The 20,442-nt window shown below is 43.7% G+C and overlaps 1 protein-coding gene across 2 annotated transcripts in view; it reads left to right on the top strand.

The window, feature by feature from the left end:
• Window positions 1-20,442, top strand: part of BRF1 (BRF1 RNA polymerase III transcription initiation factor subunit) — a 174,540-nt gene that overhangs the window by 101,718 nt on the left and 52,380 nt on the right. For both annotated transcript variants that reach the window (XM_040557923.1, XM_040557922.1), the window contains 3 exons: window positions 417-456; window positions 546-638; window positions 1,388-1,660. In XM_040557923.1, the coding sequence (XP_040413857.1) occupies window positions 417-456; window positions 546-638; window positions 1,388-1,660 (406 nt within the window). The remainder of the gene's footprint in view (window positions 1-416; window positions 457-545; window positions 639-1,387; window positions 1,661-20,442) is intronic.

A 20,442-nucleotide genomic window follows, 5' to 3' on the forward strand; every position in this document is an offset into this window, starting at 1 on the left:
TCAAGAGTCTGTCAGATGCTGTAGGTCAGTATTTCAGTCTGCCGTTGCACGCGTGCTGTGTGTGGCCTCTGCACAGCGACTCCAGCACTGTTTTGCGCTCACCCTCACCTACAGACACAGTCATGAAGTCTAACTGTTGAAGAATGGGGCCTTTTATTTGCAGCTCGCCAGAGCTGAAAGTTCCTTTTGAAGTGTAGAGATTTGTGACATAACATTTGAAATGGGTCAGTATTTTGAAACTTGTTTGTCTTGCCTGGCTGACAATACAAAACAACAAAATAATTTGAATTGGGATTTGAAAGTTGCTTATTACTTTTAAAATACCCTATGATTCTGTGTCAGCATATACAGTTCACAAGTAGTACAGAGGTATTTTTGTAGTAATTTCATGTTTATTTTGTTTATTTTCATTTCAGCTTGAGAAGGCGTTATCAAAAAAGCTGGAAGATTTTGAAGGTATAAGTTGTGTTTAGTGTAACAGATCACTCATTTCTTCAAAATTACATTGATGATTGCTGAGTTTTATTTTTATTTCATCACCACAGGTGAAATATCAAGCTATCAAGATGAAATAGAGATTGAATTAGAAAATAGTAGACCAAAAGCAAAAGGTGTATTTGCAAATTTCACTAAAGATGGTAAGTCTATAAAATGTTGTGACTACTTAAATAATAATGGGTTCATATCCTGCAGACAGTCATAAGTGTATGAACTTGATTATGATAAATGTGATCACGTATATGCCTGTGTAGTAAAAAATCTCTACTTATTGTGTCAGGGTTCTCTCTGCTTTTCAGCGCATCATGCCAAGTAGTTGGTTCAAATGTCAGCCTCCAACATAACTTAATACAAAATAATAATACAAAATAACACTAACAAAATAAAACCCATTCATTACAATTACAGTACATTAATGACTTTGGTTGTTTTTCATTCCTGGAACAGTATAAGTTTGGCACTGACACCTGAGTTGCAGAGGACCTTTGGTGCCAGACCCCTTGGTCACTGAATGCCCTAGTGGACAAATTGGCGTGATGGCTCTCTGTGCAGGTGTAATTGGCTATTTTGTATTTGTAATTATCCAATAAGTAGTTGGCTTCTTTCAAAAAACCCTTTTACCTGGCATAATTTGATAACACAATGCTTCTATTTTAAGTGATGACCGTATTCACAAAAATACATTTTAATAGCCAGGGTAATGAATTTGAAGAGCATCTGGAAACTTCCTATATTCATACATAGTACTAAAATACTGTGTATATTTTCTACAGATTTTCACTACAGATTTTAAATCTTTTTAGTGAGTCCCTCTCTATTTACTTAGTTTCTGTAACAGATGGTATGCAATGATTTGTTGGTTTGTTGTTGTGTTTTTTTTCCCTTACAGAATCTATAGAAGATAATGTGTCTAGCGTATTTGGAGAGGAAGAGGCAGAAGACGAGGAACTGGAAGCAGCTGCTAATCACTTAAACAAGGACTTTTATAATGAATTTCTTCAGAAGGATAGACTAAAAACAAGTGAAGACTGCAAAAATGGAAATGAAGCTCCTGTAAGACCACCCGCACTAGAATCCTTACTTGGTCCACTCCCCACTGCAGCTAGTCTTGGCATAACGGAGTCCATAAAAGAGTGTATATCCGCTAAGGACCGAGAACTTGGTGAGTAAGAGATCAGTTCAAGAAAAAGCTGAGAGAGGATATGTTGTGTAATTTCCATGTATCTTGATGGTTACTGTGGTAGCAATTCAGTGAATTGCTGTAACACTGAGCTGCAGGAGTTGTGAGGCTGGATGAGACCCGTGGTTTAAGTTGCTGATATTGGTCATTGACGTCTGTTCCTCAGGAGGCTGAAGGAAAATCTGGAGTGCCTAATTATTTTCTGAAGCCTGAAAATGTGTATTTCTTACTCAAGTAGCTTTGCAGTTATACGATAGCTGATGGGCATATTTTAAGCCTTGCAGTCTCAATTAGGAAATTGGAGGAAGCGGATTCGTGTAAGGATGGCTGGAAATTAAAACCCAAGTACAAGAATTTTAGATGAAGGCAGGCTTTCAGAAGAGACACTTTACTGGAGTCAAACATGATGCAGTCTGTCTCTGATTGAGCATCTTCTGTCATTTGCAAATGACAAATGTTTAAAATGTTTGAAAGAGAAAAGAATTGGTTGTATGTTTTGTTTTTTTCATTGATACGGACTTTGTTGTGTATTTTGGTGGTTTTACTTTTTATCTAAAATAAAAAAAAGTCTGGTTGTAATGTATTGCTCTGTACAAAACAGTAAGACCAGGGCTGATGAAAGAATCCAATTTTGCCAGAGCCATAGGGCAGAGAGTAGTGCAAACAGGCAGTCATTCAGGCAGGTTTGTTTGCTTTCTCTTATGCGTGCTTGAGCTTTATGGAGATGGCATTTTTTAAAATTCCTTTTGCATCTTAATGACACTGAGAACTGAACGTGTCTAAAGGGCACTTTATTCTTTTCTTTATCAGAGTTAATTTTTCCATCATAAGACACACCTGCCCAAATCTGTTCTGTCAGCTTACTTGGAGGCTGACACACCAGAACATTTTGTTATCCAAACTGTTCTGATGCTAATTTCTGTTCAGCAGCACCTCCTTATAATAGGGTACTCCCTGCCTCAATGGATGAACTGAATGCATTCAGATTCTTATTATGTTAGTGCTCACATCCCAGAAACATAGCAGGATGATTGCACGTTTATATTTGGTATGAACTAAAGCATACAGAAACAGTTGAGTGGTTTTGTGTTTATTTTAATTATGATTAAGAAAATGGATGGCTCATGGTTCGTCTTTCTCCTGGAAATCAGTGGTTCGTGTCGAAGCGAGGTCAGCAATGGCTAGAAGCTGTTGTTGCCTGGCTGGCCGATGACCTGTAAAGATGAGCTCCCGGTGATGGACATTTCTCAGCTGGCATCGCTATTGACCATTTTAATGGATGAGCTAAGCTGATAGAGCCTGGTGTGTTCCTCTGAGCTGGGCTTCAGGCAGGTGGGCAGGAGAACACATGGCTGCTCATGCTAGGGCTCGTCTGTGTTTTACTATGTTTTTTTTTGTTTTGTTTTATTTTTTTCCAAAAGTGGAGGATGTGCCAAATTAACTGAATGTTCAAAACCAGATAGGTTTCAGTATCTTCATTATTTTTTAATGCATCTGGGAAATCATTGTGGGCATTTGAACAGGTGCTTGTGTTCTTGATATGCTGTGAAGCGGGTTTGCTGAATTACTGTTTTGGTTGTGTTTTGATTGTAGATCCTGTCCCAAACTTTTTTCTTTTTAGTGACTCTGAGGATTTATTTTAATCGCTTAAAACTTCCATGTTGAATCAAATTCACTTGTCTGTACTGCGGGGTAAACATGTTGTGGTCCCAGTCTCTGAGCCTGTTCTACCTTTTGGCTGGGTGGTGTGGCTGCGTCGTCTCCGAGGTCCTGGTTTCCTTTTGGGTGCAAGAACCGTACCAGAGCCTCAGCGTGTTCTGGATGATTGGGACCAGGTCTGGCAGACAGGCTGGCAGGTACACCTGGCTCACAGTTTGCATATTACTATGTAGAATAAAAAAAACTCCTTGTAAAGATGCGTGCTGCTGGTCACCTACGCATCTTAGCCCTGAGCCCCACTGAAGAAGAGCGTACATTTCTCGAGTTCTGCCTCACTGTGCTGGGAAATCTGGGAGGGGTTTGTATGCAGAGGTGGTATCTGCCGTCAGGCCAACTGGTGTGGCTGTAGAAATCAGACGGCTTCCAGCCCCCACAGCAAGGCTGAAAAAAAAGCAGCAGTTTTCAGAACTAAACACAGGATGAAGGCAGCTGCTGCAAGTTTCACTCGAGATGGCACAGATCATCTCTGGAAACAAAAATAGTTGATACCTGTGGAGAGAGGAGGAAAGATAATACAATTTCCGCTTTCATCCTGTGTGTCTGAATTTAGTTCAGTGCAGTTTGTATTGTGAATCTTGGCTGGCGATGGGTTTGCTGTGGTATTTCATGTTCCAACACCTCAGTTGGCAAAGGGAGAGCCATCATAACGTTGTACCCTTAGGGTGACATTTTGGGCCCTCTCCACAGCTGCATAAATCATAAAACAGGAGCCTTGCCTGTCCCTCCTCTCCCTCCAACCCAAAGTCACCTTGTGCAGCGCAGAGCGGCTGGGTGAGGCTGGGCTGCACACCTTGATGGGATGCTGCTGCATCTCCTGCTGGGCTCCACGTGCTGATGGGTGGGTGTATTACAGCTGGCAGCACGGCAGTTGGAAACAGCATGCGCGCTGCTGCATGGTGAAGATTCATGGAAAACCCTCGTGGTGATACATGGCATGGCTGGGCAGGTGGCTATGAAGCAGGAGCTTGGTAAGAAGGTGCGCTGTGTGCCATGTTTAGCCTCCTTAAATAAATGGTATCCCCTCTCCTCTCTGTAATAATCTCTCTTCCACAAAAAAAAAGCTCTGCTGTAGGTACCTTCTACAAAGTCTTTTTATTTGGCTCATGCACGTGTTACTTCAGTTTATAATTGCCTACATCATCTGCTTTGGGAAATCTTCCACCTTTGTGCTGCAGTGGCTGCAGCAGCAGCAGCAGGTTTCTCACAAACTGCATGTGCAGATAAGACTTAGGTGCAGAGCCTAGGTATTAAGAAAAATTCAGTATATTTTTGCTTCGCTTACAATTGGTGTTTGAGCAGTGTGAGACTGTCTCTGTGAATGTTTTATGGAAAGCATAGTATTTTAGCAAATTTGCATTACAAAGAGGGCATGTAAGGTACTGGGTTAATGAGACAGGCAGTAAAATGCTTAGAATAAACACTACATCTGACTTTTTTTCCTACAAAATATATTAATTTGCAGAGACATTTGAGCTGAAATCTCTTTGAGTCGTTGCAAACTGCTTCTTATTCTTCACGATAAAAGAGCTTTGTTGTGAAATCACAGTTTCAGAGGTGGAGATGTGGTAGATCAGTCTGTTGGTTTTCCTGGCGGCGCAGCATCCCAGCATCCTCTCCATGGTGTACGTGTTCTTTCTGCATCTGAAGTTCCTCCAAACAGGAGGAACAGCCATATACAAATACCATGGACTCTTGTTCTCAAGAAATATATTCGTAGGTGTAAAATTTCCCCTTGCAATTTATTTTTATGTCCTTTTATATCACTCCAAATAATTTATCATTTTCCTTAGTGTTTCTGTCCTTCTGGTGTTTGCTGACTGTCACCTTGTCCTTCCCGTGTCACTTCTAGGCTATACACAGCCAGTTCATCACTTTGTGCCACATCAATCAAAAGTCATAAACTTAATTCTGGCCAGGATTGAAACTGAGGAAGGTCTGATAACAACAGAGCTAAAGACAAACTACAGGGGGTAGGTTACCAACTAACTTCTTGTAACTTCCCCTTTGTAATCCAGGTAGTGTTTCAGACCTGATTTAGTTTTTGTTTTGTGTCAAAATTCACATGCAGTCATTCTGGGCAATAGTTTCAAGTGATGTATGTGAGGTGGGTGGTAACACGCTCCTGCACGTCCTCATGAAAGTAAGTGGCTCTTGCAGTGAAAAATCGCTATGCATGTGCTGTCTTGCGCTTGGTTAGGCATCCAGCTAACTGCATTCAGCGCTAATTTCACAAAGAATACATGAGAAAGGTTTTGTGCGTGTCTGTAATTAATAGTTTGCTCGTTTATTACTCCGTGTGTTTATGCCTCCATTTCTGCCGCAGGCATAATCTGACACATGGGCCGAGGTCAAAAGATGTTTCCATTGATTTCTGGGGGTGTTAAAGACCCCATGCAGACAGCGCTCATCGATCCAATAGTTGTCAACATCCCTGTGTACCAGCACTTTCCAACTTATTATCCAAGAGGGTGTGGAAAGTGGCCGAAGATGGGGTTACAGAGGCAGCGGTGGGCTGATCTGCCAGGGTGTTTTACTCTTTTCCTCCAGCTTTCACCCCCCTCACCCTCCCAGCTGCCTGCTCCCACTTCTTTTTCGTCCTGGCACTGGTAGAAAGCGGTCGAGGAACGGCTCTTGGCAGCATCGTGTGTGACTCTGAGACAGCCTTATTTGCTCCCCATCAGGGAGCCCAGACCTGGCTTCCTGTGTGATGGGCAGGAGGCTCGCTGAAACGGTACTCACCATCGCTTCATAATATTTGGAGGAGTGTTGACTCCCTCTGCGTGTTGGTTTCTTCTGTGGATCTTCCTTTCTTCCTCAGATGTTCTGAGTACATCAGTGCCAGCCGTTTGAGAATACATAAATGTACATGCACGTATGAAAGTATACAAGAAGATATAATCCCTAATTAGAGAGAACATTATGAAGCCCTATTAAATCATAATTACCACACAGATGAGAAATAAAGCTGCTGAGTTTAGCGCTAATTGTGTTATATATGCAAAGTACACTTGGTCATCAGTGTAAGCTGCGTGTCCCCATCCTGGTGGCTCTTCTTGGCTCTGACTTTAATGGTGCTCTTGATTTTGTGGTTTTAAGCACCACCTGTGGAAAGGAGCAGCGTGTGACCCGGTGCCACCATCCTCCTGTGATAGCTCTGAGGGTTTGTTCTTCCTCTCAGTGTGCCATTGGATCACCGGGGAATATTTTCTGTGGCAGGGCTACCTCTTCACCAGTTTTGAGAGAACTAAGCACTAAAAACCTTGATACTAGCTCATCTTTCTAAGTCAGCGTCCATATTCCTACGTTTGGCAGTCCTGATAGACCGTATCCTTGATTGAGCCTTCATTATGCTGTTAATGAGATGTGAAGAGCTTGCTGCAGCCAGCATGGTAATAGGAGACCTCCAGCTGGTTTGAATACAGTTTTCTGATACCTGAAGTCTTTGGCTGGAATTACAGATGACACAATTTTCTTACTTGACTATGTATGGCCCTCCCACATGAGTATTGTGTGTGCATGCGGTACTCCAAAATTCATGGACACGCTTTTTGCACGCAAGATCTTTGCATGTCATTAAAGGATAGGAATGCTATAAATTTGTTCCTATTCATATCGTGAGTAACTAGGAAGGTTAAGGGATGGAAACTAATCACATAGTTTGGCTGAAAGACTTCCAAACAAATGTAGAAGGGAGTTTTTTAGAGAAATGTGCAGTTTTTTATAGGCATCAGGGAGATAAACTGAAGTGGCAGCTTAAGCTGAATCATTTATTTTAAACATTTGTGGATAGATGTGTTAGGAGTTTTCCAGAGGCTTATCAATGCAGACACTCCTTGTAGGAAAGTGCGTGCCACTTTTGGCAAGAGTGTTGGTCAGTAAAAGCTGCTGCAGTCAGCAGAAAGTGTTGGCGAGGGGGAATCGGGCTCCTGATGGGAACTGCACAGACCCGAGGCTGCCCTGAGCCTCTGGCCAGCCCAGCCTGGCTGCCGCCTTACCCTGACTGTGCCAGGGGGAATCTCTTTATCCCCTTCTCTCCCCTTCCTTGGTTTTTGTTCTGTAAAATTCTGGAAGTGGTTTTGAATCTTGAAAGCTTTTCCAGGCTTGGATTTTTTTCCCTGACTCCTGCATCGTCTCAGCTGCAGGGTGGGCAATGGGCAGCTTGTCTCTTCTGTCCTGAATTTTTCCAGTAACAGCCTGACAGAAAATCAGCTTTATTTTTCAATCTGAGTAACGTGAAAGCCTCACATTATGCTTGGTGAGAAGGCTCAGCCGCCATTTAAGGCCTCACCCTCCCTTGCATGAGGAGAAAAGGGAAAAGCTGCTTCATCCTCTCTGCTTTCTTCAGCCGGCTGCTGGCTGGAGGCTCTGTGGGGACGGAGGCCACCACAGGGCCGCTTCTCCAGAGAGGAGGAGCTTGGCTGGGACAGGAGGCTGAATGTGCCTGGCGGGGGCCCTAACACGTCACCCTGCCACGTCTCGTGATCCTCGACATGTGTGTGCTGCTGCATCAGGGCTGCTTTTTAACAGAGCAAGGAGAAGCAGCAATTGGCAGGGGCAGATTTGTAATGCGTTGTTTTCCTTCACTTGGAGGGGAAGTCAGGTCTGCCATCATCTGCTCTGTCTGCTCTCCTGGCTAGATTTAGGGAGGTGAAAATGTCAAAAACATCCAGGAGCACAGCACAGAGCAAGCAGGGAGAAGGGGAGAAACTCAGCTGGGTCCTTAGACATGGTCCCTTCCCCACACCTGAACAGCAGGACTGTGAAACCACTTGTTCCCTGAATACTAAGGGAAACTTGTGTTCTTGGTTGGCTTTGGTACGTCAGAGTTTGTACGTGTCAGTCTAAAATTTTCCTTCTCTTGGGGCTTCTTTTTAAGGTTTTCTCCTGTCTACACACCCTAGTGCTTGAAAAGATGCTCCTTCTCAGGGTGGGAGATACTTTTAGGGGCATTTATAATTGCTCCCATCCTTACACAGGCCTATTTCAGGGAACCTGTGGAAAAATCTCCATCTCAGGAATAGCTCCCTGGCTCTTATATCATTGTCGAAGTAGGCTGCGGATGGAAGGAGAGTTGGGGGAGATGGTGTTAGGGGGTGACGACACAGACACACAGGAAACCTGGCTAAAAAACCTGAGTAACTCCCTGCCAGTATGCGAATTATATGACATTTCCTTTTCCGCACCGTCCAAAAATGTGAGCCTATTAATGCTCCCAGCTATTTGGTTAGGTGGCCTGTTTTCAGAAGAAGCGGACATTCCTGCCCTACCCTGCTGCCAAAAAGGAAGAAAAATCTTTCACCAAAAAACTTGGTGAAAACTGTAATTGTTCATTAGAGAGCTGTGGAAAGTGAAATGTGTGGAGGCTACACGGAGAACATTAAATTCGGATGGAAAGCTAACTGCTTAGAGGAATGTTATTTGAGCAATTCATCATGATATCTGCAGTGTCAGGAGTGGAGACCTGGGTTCAGTTCAGGGAGGCTTCATGGTCCCAGTTGTTATTGAGAATAAAGACTTATTAACCTAGGTCAAGAAGCCACAAAACATGCCCTTGGAAGGAGGAAATACAGCGCAGACAGATTTGCACAGCTTAGCTACTTTGAGTTTAATATGATGGACGATAAATCCATGCGCAGTGCTGTGGTGGATCCTGACCACTCTGCGTTTGTCTTGCATCTTGTGAAAAAGCTAAAATAATCCTCCATTTAGTGCTTTATTTTCTAGTGGTACAGGCGCAGCTGTTACAGGTAATACCTGCAAACTGAAAATGCACTGAAGTAAAGCCTTCAAACGACATGCCGTTTCTGTAAGGTTTGATTTTTTTTTAGCAGTTTTCATTTTCCTTTTGTTTGGGAGCTTTGAATTTAGTTTGAAAAATTAATTCCTATATCCTCTTAAGGATTAACTTCATCACACCCCTAAATACTTCATCTGTTTTGTTTGTTAGTCTGAAATCCCAGCACTGTCATAATGGTCAAGAAAAACATGTATATCTATGGGTTGGACTGCAGACTTGTGTAGATGACCTTTGTAATTAGGGATTTTCAGATATGATGCTACAGGCTGGTGGTGGAAACTGTCACGAGTTTCACTTTGTATGATAGTAGTTTGACATTTTTGGTTTTCTAAATGCCTTCATTGACTAAAATGGATTTATCATCCAGTAGGCTAATAACATTAATGTTGACAGTGTTGGCAATTAAAAATAGTTTTGGAAACCAAATTTTATTACTCCTATTTGCATCCAAAACAGTTTGTTTTTCAATGTTACTTTAGGATTGGTTCATTTATTAGGTCTTTTTTCTTGTGTGACAATGAGATAATTGCTATTTATTTTTTATTGGGTAAGCAATTATAATCAAAGCAGCCAAAAATAGATGCTGTTTTGACCTGGAATCAGAGTGACCTATCAACATGAGGCTACTGTAGTCTTCAGCTTTTCAATTTAATCTTTTTTTTTTTTTTTTCATATGTGCTCACCAGAAAGTATTCAGTAGGGCTGAAAAAAATTGCTTTTAGAGTTTTCAGTGTTCACTAATTACAGTGGTGCAAAGCAGTAGAAACTGGCAGATAAGAACCTGCATAAGGTTGGTTATTAATAACAAAAAAGTGATGTTTTGTTGAGGATTGTGTGGACTGTATTGGGCCAGCCAGCTGTGTAGAGAGAGTTAGTTGCAAATTTTGGGGGGCAGGGGAGGAGAATTACAAAAAGTTGACTCTACAGATTTTTTGCAGATAACTTTTGCTAGAAGGAAGCAGAAAATCCTTTATTTTTAAGTTAGCAGATTGAAGATAAAGCTCATCTTTCAAATCAAGATGTCTGTTTATACTGAAGATTGTGGAAGTTGTTTTCTGTGATGAAAGACCTACACATATACAACTGGGTAGTAGAAATAAGGGAATGAATATGAAATGAGAGAGTAAATAATACTGCTAAGCAGTACCAGGAAAGAAATTCAGAGCAAGAAACAATGCTCCTGAGATAGGTGTAAACACATGGGCCAGAAGTAAACAGCTGTACAGGGGGATGGAAGGACATGCCATTTTCCAGAAAATTCACTACTATAATGCTGTATTTGATGCAGTTATGGTGGGGAAGCCACTGTGTGTTCACAGATGGTGAGGAAGTAAAACAGTTCTCTGTGACCAAATTGTTAACAATTATATAGGAAGAAGATGATAGGAGCAAGACGATAGGAGGAATGATTTGTGAAGTTATGTTCCTAAATGATTTTCTGTTAAAGGTAAAAACTGCATATCCATGTTATTGCAGAAGTCAATGTCTGAAATGCAGCAATATTTTGGATGTGGAGCTTAGGGACATGGTTTATTGTGTGATACTGGTGGTAGGGGGATGGTTGGACCAGATCATATTGGAAGTCTTTCCCAACCTTTCTGATTCGATTCGATTCGATTCGATTCGATTCGATTCTATTCTATTCTATTCTATTCTATTCTATTCTATTCTATTCTATTCTATTCTATTCTAAATATCCTTATCAACTTGAAATTGCATCACCAGTAGTGCTGCTGTATTCCGTCCATGTTTTTCGTTAAATAAAACATAAATAGGAAATTGCTTTTCCATAAAGTCTCTTGCAGCTTATCTTCATTACAGTTTCTGTCACTTGGTAGTAGCGCTGCTTTCCATGCCTCCACAGCACCTCCAGCTCTGTAGCTGCAGCAAAGCCAGTGCTGAGCTGCTGCATTTAGTTCTTCCCCAAGCCCAAAGATGAAACTCCTGCACCGTTTGAGTTTGGTCTCCAGTTGTATCACAGAGCAGGTGTGACCAGGCTGAGAAGTGTCTTGTTCCACCAGCTCAGCCCCCTCGGATCTGCTGCACTAAGTGCACGTGTAGTTGCCTCCCTCACCTGGTTGTGTCAAAAATACCACGGGCTCGTGCAAGCATTTTAATAACAGGGCCATTTGCATGACGTGGGCAAGGGAATGACAACTTGTCTGGTATAGCAGCAGGTCTGAGGGAGCTGGCACCCGCTGTGGGAAGGAAGGGGCATGGGTTCTTGGGCTGGAGGAGTGCTTTGGACCATGTCGATGTGGAGGAGAAGAGCAGCTCTGCCTGTAGCACCTGTGTCAGAAGGCCTGGTGCTCAGGAGGTGTTTCTGAGTGCTCCCTTCCAGTGCTTGAGATGTATTCCTCCCATGTCCCTGCTTTCTGCTGGAAGCTCCAGATTGCCAGCTTTTTGTCCTGTACCCATGTGAGCAGACCTGTTCTGTTAAAATCCCACGTCTAGGCTCTCCCGTGTAGTCTGAAAATTAAGTCCATGGAAAGTTACATCCTCTGCCTTCATAATAGCAGTTTTAAGTCATGCAAGGACTAGTTGTTGCTTCAGGTCCATCACCTGCTTCTAGGTCTCACATGGCCCCCTGTGGTGTGTGGTGACCCTGCTGGTAGCTTTGTGCTGGTGCTGGGGGTTGTTCCTTTGTGGGGGTACCGAGTGTGGGATATGTGAGGGCTGTTGGCTCTCTGGTGATGCTCTCAAAGACTGTTCTTTTCTTATAGGTCCCCACATTTCCAACAGACTCTTGGTTTCCCATCTAGGCAGCATCTTAAGTGGGAACGCGTATTTTGGAGGCTGACTGTCAGTCATGCCTGCACTGAGGTGTGAGTGCTGGACAGATTTTAAGGCCCTCCATTGAACTGGAATGGGCAATTTCAGATACGCTGTTGTCTACTACAGGGAGTAAGGTTCATACTTGACGTTTGGCTCCAGCAATGCAGCACTTAGAAATCTGTGAGCAATGGGAAGTTTGGCTTAACAAGGTGGGGAGGGGATTCTAAAAGTATGCTGAATTCTCTCCTGAGAAAGCCTTCTTTTAAATTTAAAGTTTGTTGCTTTATCGAGATTTTCAGAAAGCTTGCATTAAACCTTCTTGCCTTTGAAAACTTGATAAAAACTCTTGAAGTACTTTGACTGAAACAGAAAATTTAATATTGAGGCATTTTGAACATGGAACGATATTTGTGGGCAAGCAATTTAAAGAGGTACTAATACGAAGTGGTGTTGTACTTGAAAGGATACAATCCGTGTACACAAACTGGGTAGAATATCACTGGGAGCAATAAAATCTAGGAATTCTTCATACTACTTTCATTGCAAACAATTTTTATAGTATGGCCTGTGAAGCAATTGAAATGCAGAGAGCTGGCACATCACTAGATTGATAATTCCTCCTGCTAGTTACAATGTATTCTCGGTACAGATGTCCCCAATTCTTTCTTTCTATCACATTAAAGCTTCTTGTCTGTTTCAATTTCATGCCTGCCTCAAACGTAGCTTTTTTTTTTTTTGAAATTGTCCCTCTACTTTTCTTTTTTCTCTTTAAAAGTTTATTTCAGATGAAATCTAGCCACTGTTTTTTATCCTAAGGTTTGCACTTAAACTTTTAACAAGCTCATTTTTAAGAACAGTCTTTCCTTGAGAGAGCACTTGGCTCATGCATCAATAATTATGTAGTAATAAAGCAACTGTGTAAAAATGGCACCTACTTGCTGAACAGATCGGTTTGCAGAACCAATGACAAAGATAAATGTTTATTGCGTTTTACTGCTTTTGGTTCTGCAGATGCAATACAGCTATTTTCTTTTTGGCTTAAGCATCACAAAAAGTAATTTCCAATTGTGGAATGTTTATGGTAATAAGGATGCATAACTAGAGAGAGCCCACATTGACTTTCAAATACCAGCATGAGTTTGCAATGCTGGTGATTTAGAAATAAATAAACAAAGAAAAATTTTTATTTTTTTTTCTTTGCTTAACAGATTTTTCAGTCGCTGGAACAGAAAACACATGGAACCATACAGTGTCACGTAGTGACTCTTTTGAATTAAATGGTATGATATTAATTGTCGGTTCCCCAAAATTTGGCAAGCTTCCTAATTCTTCTTGTTGTGTCCAAAGTTTTCTACTTTTAATTTACTACAATACAGAGAAAAATACAGTGTCTAAAAATAGCACAAAAGCTTGAAATTGTTGTTCTTGTTTCCTTCCTTTTTTTCTAAGTGCCAGTACAATTAAGGCTGTGATTTAGATGACTTTGCGTTGTTCAAGTCTATCTTCTCCTTTTGGGCAAAACGTGGGATATCAGAGTCCGTAGCTTTTCACGGCCCGTAGATGCGCAGCCATTTCAGCCCGTCAGGCTGACTGACTGCAGTGTCACCGCAGCGCTGAAATCATCTCTGAAAAGCACTTGAGCACCTTGAGAATCAAACTTCTGTGAATACAGACACCTGGATCCCTGCATTCATAGCCCACGACGGTGCCCGCTGGTGTCACTTGCTGAGGGGATGCCTGAGGTAGGGGTGCCGTGGGCCTGATCATGGCTGCCTGTCGGCTGCGGCCTGGCTGCACCGGCCTGGCTGCAAGCTGCTCCCCGTCGACTTGCAGACCTCTTCTGAGGGCAGGCCGAAAGTCGTTGACTCCCTGCCATCCCTGCCAGAAGTAGTGATTTGGCTCTGGGTCTGTTACGCCCTGGTTAGGGTGAGCGGTACAGCTGGTCCTGCTCCCCCAAAGCCCCCGAGTGGCATCGCTCCAGCGCCATCCCCACGTTCCCTGGGGGCGATGGCACAGCTGAGGTCCGTGTGCCTGGTTCATCTCAGCGGGAGGTGAGGAGCTGATCCATGGACCGTGTGCTGCCAGAGCCCTTCAAGTCTTTGTGGCAGCTTCTGGCCTTGCCAGCAAACACTTTCAACCTAGATCCTTCGATTTAGTTGGTAGTCATTGGCAGTAATGTTTCTTTGCTAGGCTTTATTTTAGCATTTGAAGATTTTTGTGTTGATTCTGATGGCATAAGGGAAATTGCACGGGAGTTTTTTGTGTGGCCGTTAGTATCCTCTGCTTTATCTGGCTAGTAGGACTCAAAACCCTACTCTTTCAGGAGGTAGGGCTTCTATCTATGCAGTTTGCTAGCTCTTCCCTCATCTTTCCATTCTGTTATCCCATTTTCCCAGGCTGATTTCATGGCACAGTCGATGATGCTTAAGTCTCCTGTGAAAAGAGTTTGCCTAGTTAAAGCTAATGTAGGAAACAGTCCATCCTAGTCTTATCTGAAGAAATAAAATATAAATAGCTATTCCATAGAAAAGGACAGTAAGTCTGGGTTTGAAAAGAGGATCTTGTGGTTTTAGTTTCATTTTCTAGAGAAAAAGTAAACCAAAAGTTATCTAAATCTTATTTTCTGAAGGTAACTTTGTCTTAGTTAATTGGAAGTAAACTTGAATGATTTCAAAGAAATCAATATAGCATTTAATGCCGAATGTATGTAAATGGATTGGTACATGAAATGCACATCCCTCTCTCCAAATGGGCTGCAGACACGTAGTCATGTTTCTGAGAATTGTTGCCATAATATAGTGTGTTATGGTGAACTTAGATTTAGCCTCATGGGAAAGCATCGTTATTCAGTTAATTAAAGAAGAACGACTTTGATACTGTGCCATATGCTGTAAAATAAAATGGGTGCATGGCGGAAAGAGCCATGAATCCTCTTAGTGTATGTAAGACAGCCATGATTTGTGACTTTCTTCCTGCCTCTGCAATACCATGTTAAGTAAAGGCCTAATACATTTAAATAAAGAATAAATTAGATTTAACGGGGCACAGGACCTTCTCATTTCCAGTGCTCACTTTCAAATATGTTAGCCGTCTACCAGGTTTTTGAGGCTTACTAAAATCTTCTAAACTCATCACTTCTTTCTGTATCTGATCCACATTCAGACTGTGTCTTCCGTGCGCCTACAACCCAGAGAAGAATGGCAGCTTGGTGAAAATCTGTAAAATCAGCAGTACATAACCTAGCTAAAACGACACATGAAATATAGTCTCGGTACTATATAAACTTTATATACAACAGTCTGATGTTAAGATTAATCAGAGTGACAGGTTGTACAAGCATATGGCTGGCCTTCCTGGTAGCCATTAGCTTGAAAGGCTGGCTTTGAAACCGGCTCCTTTATTAATAGGTGAGTCACGCTGCTGGGCTTTGTCGGGGAAAGGTTATTTCTCTAGAAACCTTCTGTGCATGGGAGTGCCTTTTTCCACAGTTCCTGGAGAATAAGACAAATTATTCTCCAGGAACTTCTCCACAACTTTCTTCTGTTGGAAAGTTGTGGTATCAGAGGGCATTCCAGTGCTCTAACGATGTATCCCAAGCATATGGAGTACACATGCTAATTATAATGTGCTCGGCTCAGTCTAATCAAATGCCAAGGCATTGGGGCCTCGGAGCTGCTGCAGGCAAAATGTTACAATCCTTCACCACGGTCTACGTGCATCTGGGAAGATGTTCACTCGAGTCCCTGAAATGGCTGGGGAGAGGCAGAGGGAATGGATGCCCATCCTCCCGAGGAGCCTGGTAAAGCACGTCCGCTGCCTGCAACAGGAATGAGCTGCAGCCTTCCCCTGCTGTCACCTGGAGCCACCCGAGCAAGGCCCATGCTTGGGGCTGCAGAGATCCATCCGTACGTGCTCCCCAGGGCTGCACAAATGACACAGAAATGCCTGGGGCCCTGGGACAGGGCTCCTGTCTGAGCCTGGTTCCCACCCGCCTGCTGCATTTTAAAAGCTTTTGCTTTTTGTAGAGAAGCTTCCACTCTTGCCTGTTATTCTACTTTAATAATAAATAATAATAATAATAATGAACTTTTACCTTCTCTTTCCTCTCCCCGTCTCTGTAATTCCCTGCTTGCTATTTCTCATTAGCAGTGAAGGAAGCAAGAAGCTGGGTAGCAAAATGAGAAATTTCTTACCTGATAATTTTCTTTCAGTTAACAGCTTCTCGCCATTCAGCCCGCCTGGACAGCGTGGTAAATAGCCAGCATACAAATTGATTTTTTTTTCTCCGAACGAAGACTCAGATATATAATTTAATACACTATATTGTGTTGTTGTCTTAGTGCTAATAATTGCCTGCTGAAGCATTTCTGTGGTCTGGGTAGCTTCTGGTGGCCGGCGCTGAGCTTGTCATCTGATCTACCATAGACCAGCTCTGAACCTCAGAGGAGGGGGTAAACGTTAGCCTGCCTTTGCTGAGAGGAGGTAAGGATGATTAGAATAAAATTATAAGCGGAAGCTCACCTTGTTCCTCTTTCTCACGTCTGTGTGAGTTATTTTGCTGGGTTGATCTTAACCTGGAGCAGGTCTTTGGTCCAGATCGCTGTACCTGGCAGCACAGAGGCTGTACCCTGCAGAGGAGGGGAAGCTGCTTCGTTAATGGCAGAGCTGGCATACACCAGATTAAAGTGTGCAGGAGTCTGTGGCCTCGAGGTGCCTAATGCTGGCCTGGGGTGTGCAGCTGTTGGGTAAGGGTGCAGGGACAGGTATAGGATCTCCGACGTGGCAAGCGATGTGTCGGAGCTAGGCTGGGCTCTGCTTTGCACTTCATTATGAAAGGTCAAGCATACGTACTTCTGCTAAAGGAAATTTGCACCAATTTCCTGGGCTATCATCAGAGCCAACTTTGAATTTCCAGTGATGTCCTAGGAAAATAAGTTAGCTTTCCTTTTAAGTTCCAATCAGTCAAAATCAGCCTCTAAAATATTGTGTTTTGAGCCTCTTGATTTCTTCTGTCTTTCTGCCTTACAAACTGTGTGTATGTATGGCTGTAAATATTTAAAAAAATTCCTGTTGGAACAGAATTTAATTCATAATTAAGAATGTATAGATAAAAATAATCCAAGCAGGATTCTCGGATTTGCTTTTAAGTTCTCGTTTCATTTGGGGTGTGGAAGGCGATACATCGCAGGAGTAGATTTAAGAGAGACATCGCAGGAGTAGGTTTAATTCTCACTAAAACATATGCCCTTCTGCTCAGGTGGCTGAGTGCTGGCCAGGCAAGGATCCTGGGCTCGCGGGGACGGACAGCGGAGCATTTAGCGCCCACAGCAAGACCTGGCTGCTTAACCGGCTAGCTGCAGTTGCAGAAATGGTGCCCAGCACTTAAACGTAAAACCAGCTGTTCCCTTTATGTCTGGCTCCTGTGCGAAGTGCTCTCGCTGTTTTACATAGTGCTCTGGCAGCACGGACAAAGTGAACCGGAGGCTGTGATCTCAGCCTGGTTCCCTTTGCCGTCGGCTCTCCGGGGCGTAACACAGCCGTCACCTTCTGCAGGAGATACAGCGGCACTTTGCACTGGCGGGGTGTGAAGAGGGGAGCTGATTAAGATGCTGGTCAGTTCTTCTCCTTGGCCTTTCCCTTTATACGAACTGTTACTGTTGGATACCCCTGCAGAGATTTAAAAAAAACGCAGAAAATAGAGGCCAGAAGGCACCAAAAAGAAGGAGGGACGGGGGAAGGGAAAGGAGAGAGAAGGTGCCAAGAACAGCATAAAAGGGAATGGAGGAAAATACAGCAGGGGACTGGTGACTTTTCCAAATCAGATGGAAAAGAGCACTAAGTAGGGGAGAGCCTCTGTCTATGTAGTCTTCATTTTAAAAACCTTTTAAGTTCATGGCTGCTCAGGCCATAGAGTTGAGCATATGGACAAAGGCTGAGATGTGAGTGTGTGTCAGGAGCCATGTTGCATCGTCCACAGGCGCGCCGTGATCAGGGCTGGCATCGTTAGACACACAAATCATGAGTTGGAGAAGGCTTGTGTCTTCGCACGGGAGCTTGTGCCATTGCTTTGGAGCTGAAAAATGTCACTCGTGATAGGTAATTAGTATGTTTCTGGGCATTTGTCAAGGTGGTCATCGGTAGTTACTGGCTTCGTCAGCAAGAAATAGCTTTTGGCATGTCGTGGAGAGCAGCTGTCATCTGAGCACTTGGTCATGACAGCGGAGTTGTGATCTTAAAAAAGAAGGAAGAGTTGGATCAAGTAGGTTGCATAAAGGATGCTCTTTTGCACTGTTTTCAGAAGGTGCTGGGGGCACACGAACGTTATTAAAGAAGAGGAACATCTGCTGCTGGTTCTGAGGACAGTTCTCAAGGTGTTCTTCAGTTCAAAAGCTTAACTTTCAGCTGTATTTATTTTGGGAGGTTGAAAGGATTTTTTCGTAAGGGCTTGTCATGTTGCTACGTAGTTCAATAAGCATGAGCTCACCTTCTCAAAAAAAACCTTAGGAATCAGAGTGGCATTGTTTATTGCTGGACTATTTTCTTATTACCTGCTTTAAAAATACACACTGCAGAGGGGATCTCTGATAAGAACAGAACGGTTAACTGTTTTTCTGATGAATTAGTGCTTAAGTTATCAACTTTCCATGTCAGACTAGTGGCATAACCTTTAAATGGATATAAAGTGCATGGATGCAGTTTGCTTAGATCCTCCATGCACTGTGAGGTGAAACAACAACAATTTTTTCAGCGTGGGCATGCTACTAAAAAGCGGCAGCATTTTTGTTTTGTTTTGTTTTGTTTTGTTTTTCCCAAATTGAAATTTAATTAATTAAAAACTTGAAATCCCATCCTTGCGATGGGATAATTGTTCTGCGACCGCTGCATGAAAGCGGCTGAGGCAGGAGGGCCGTGAGACGTCAATCAGCTGCGCAGAAGAAACCTAACACCTGGAGCCTGACTCGCGGCACGAGGAAATAGAGATGCAGACACTTAATAAAGACGGGTTTGTAGCTGTGCGCGGTGTTAAGACCAAGTCTCGAAGGAAAACCTTTGGCGTACAGTGAGGTGGCTGAGCCTGATGCAGCAACTGCAGATCAGGCGGGCTGATCCCAGCTCTTCTTCCTCTTTGCTCTCTGGCAAACATTTACAGTAGACGGGAGCAGCGACAAAGCTAATGAGCCTGTACATCCCTTTTTTTGGAAAAGCTTACCTTGCAAGCAATAATAATGCTTCTATGTTGCTACTGCAAGCTGTTACCTCCTGCAGATCTGTGTAGCAGATAGGTGACATTTCTTTGTCTTTATTAGCTCAGGCTTCTTCCCTCTTTGCCCTTCATTTGTCCCTTGTAGGGCTTTGCCTTTACACTCCTTAGAGTCCAAATTGCGGGTGTTTGGCCGTGCCAGTGCTTTTGGCCGTGTGCTCCCGGGCAGCGCGGCGCCAGGCAGAGCCGCGTCCGGCCACCTCCAGCCGGCAGCAATGGACGTTGCTGGGAAGAAGGGGCCTCGCTGCCCCGGGCCTGCCGTTTACTTTCTCTTAAGAAGCGAGGAGGCTGGAAACTTGGCTTCGGCTGGAGAAGACCCCGTAACCTTGCCTTGGCAGAAGGAAATAATAATGTGACAGACTTCATTTATCTTTGTGCTGTATGCATGGCCTCGCGTGCTCTGTAGTCCTTCGGAGCTAAATCCTGGTGTGAAATTGGCACTCTGAAGGGGAGACTGTAATTTTCAAGGCGGCTTCAGGTACAATAAAAAACCCCTACATTTTCACTTAAACATGAAAATACAAGACATGTATTTTTGTGACACTTACATTGTCAGTAAGAGCAATTAATTTTGCTCTGTCCTTACGTTTTGATTTTCATTGCTGGCGCACTTTCGCTGTGACAGCACATCGGACGTTGTCAAAGATGGCGGGGGGAAATCGGAGCTGTTGGCAGCGACTGCTCTGCCTTTGGGGCATGGCAGGGCAGGCTGGAATTGCACGGAGAGGTGCCTTATCTGGGTGCAATACGCAACGAGCAGCTTAAAACAGCTTAAACTGCCGAGATGACCTCCCAGCCTGCTCACTCAATGTTAATAAAGCTGGCAGCAGCCCCTGCTCCTGCAGGCACACGGGCAGCACGCACCTGGACCCGGCGTGGGTTTGTTCACCCGCAGACACGATGTCTGTCCTTGCACACCGTGCTTCATGCCGTGCCATGCTGCTGCTGCTCCTGCAGCACCTCCCATCCATTTCTGCTGGTGCCCTGCTCTGTTCTGTCCTTTGCCCCGTGCTGCACCCGCTCCCCTCCGGTTACTCCAGCTTAATGACGGCGCTCCTCGCGCACCTCGGTCCATCAGCACCATCCCCTGCAGGCGGGTTCTTGTCCTCTCTGATCGACTAATCGATTTTACTCCGGTGCAGGTGGTGGAGCTCCTTTTTCACCTGAAGCTACAGCCTCCTGCCGAGGTCCTCGCGGCTCCCCGGATGACAC

Source organism: Cygnus olor, chromosome 5, assembly GCF_009769625.2.
Source record: "Cygnus olor isolate bCygOlo1 chromosome 5, bCygOlo1.pri.v2, whole genome shotgun sequence".
Lineage (NCBI taxonomy): Eukaryota > Metazoa > Chordata > Aves > Anseriformes > Anatidae > Cygnus > Cygnus olor.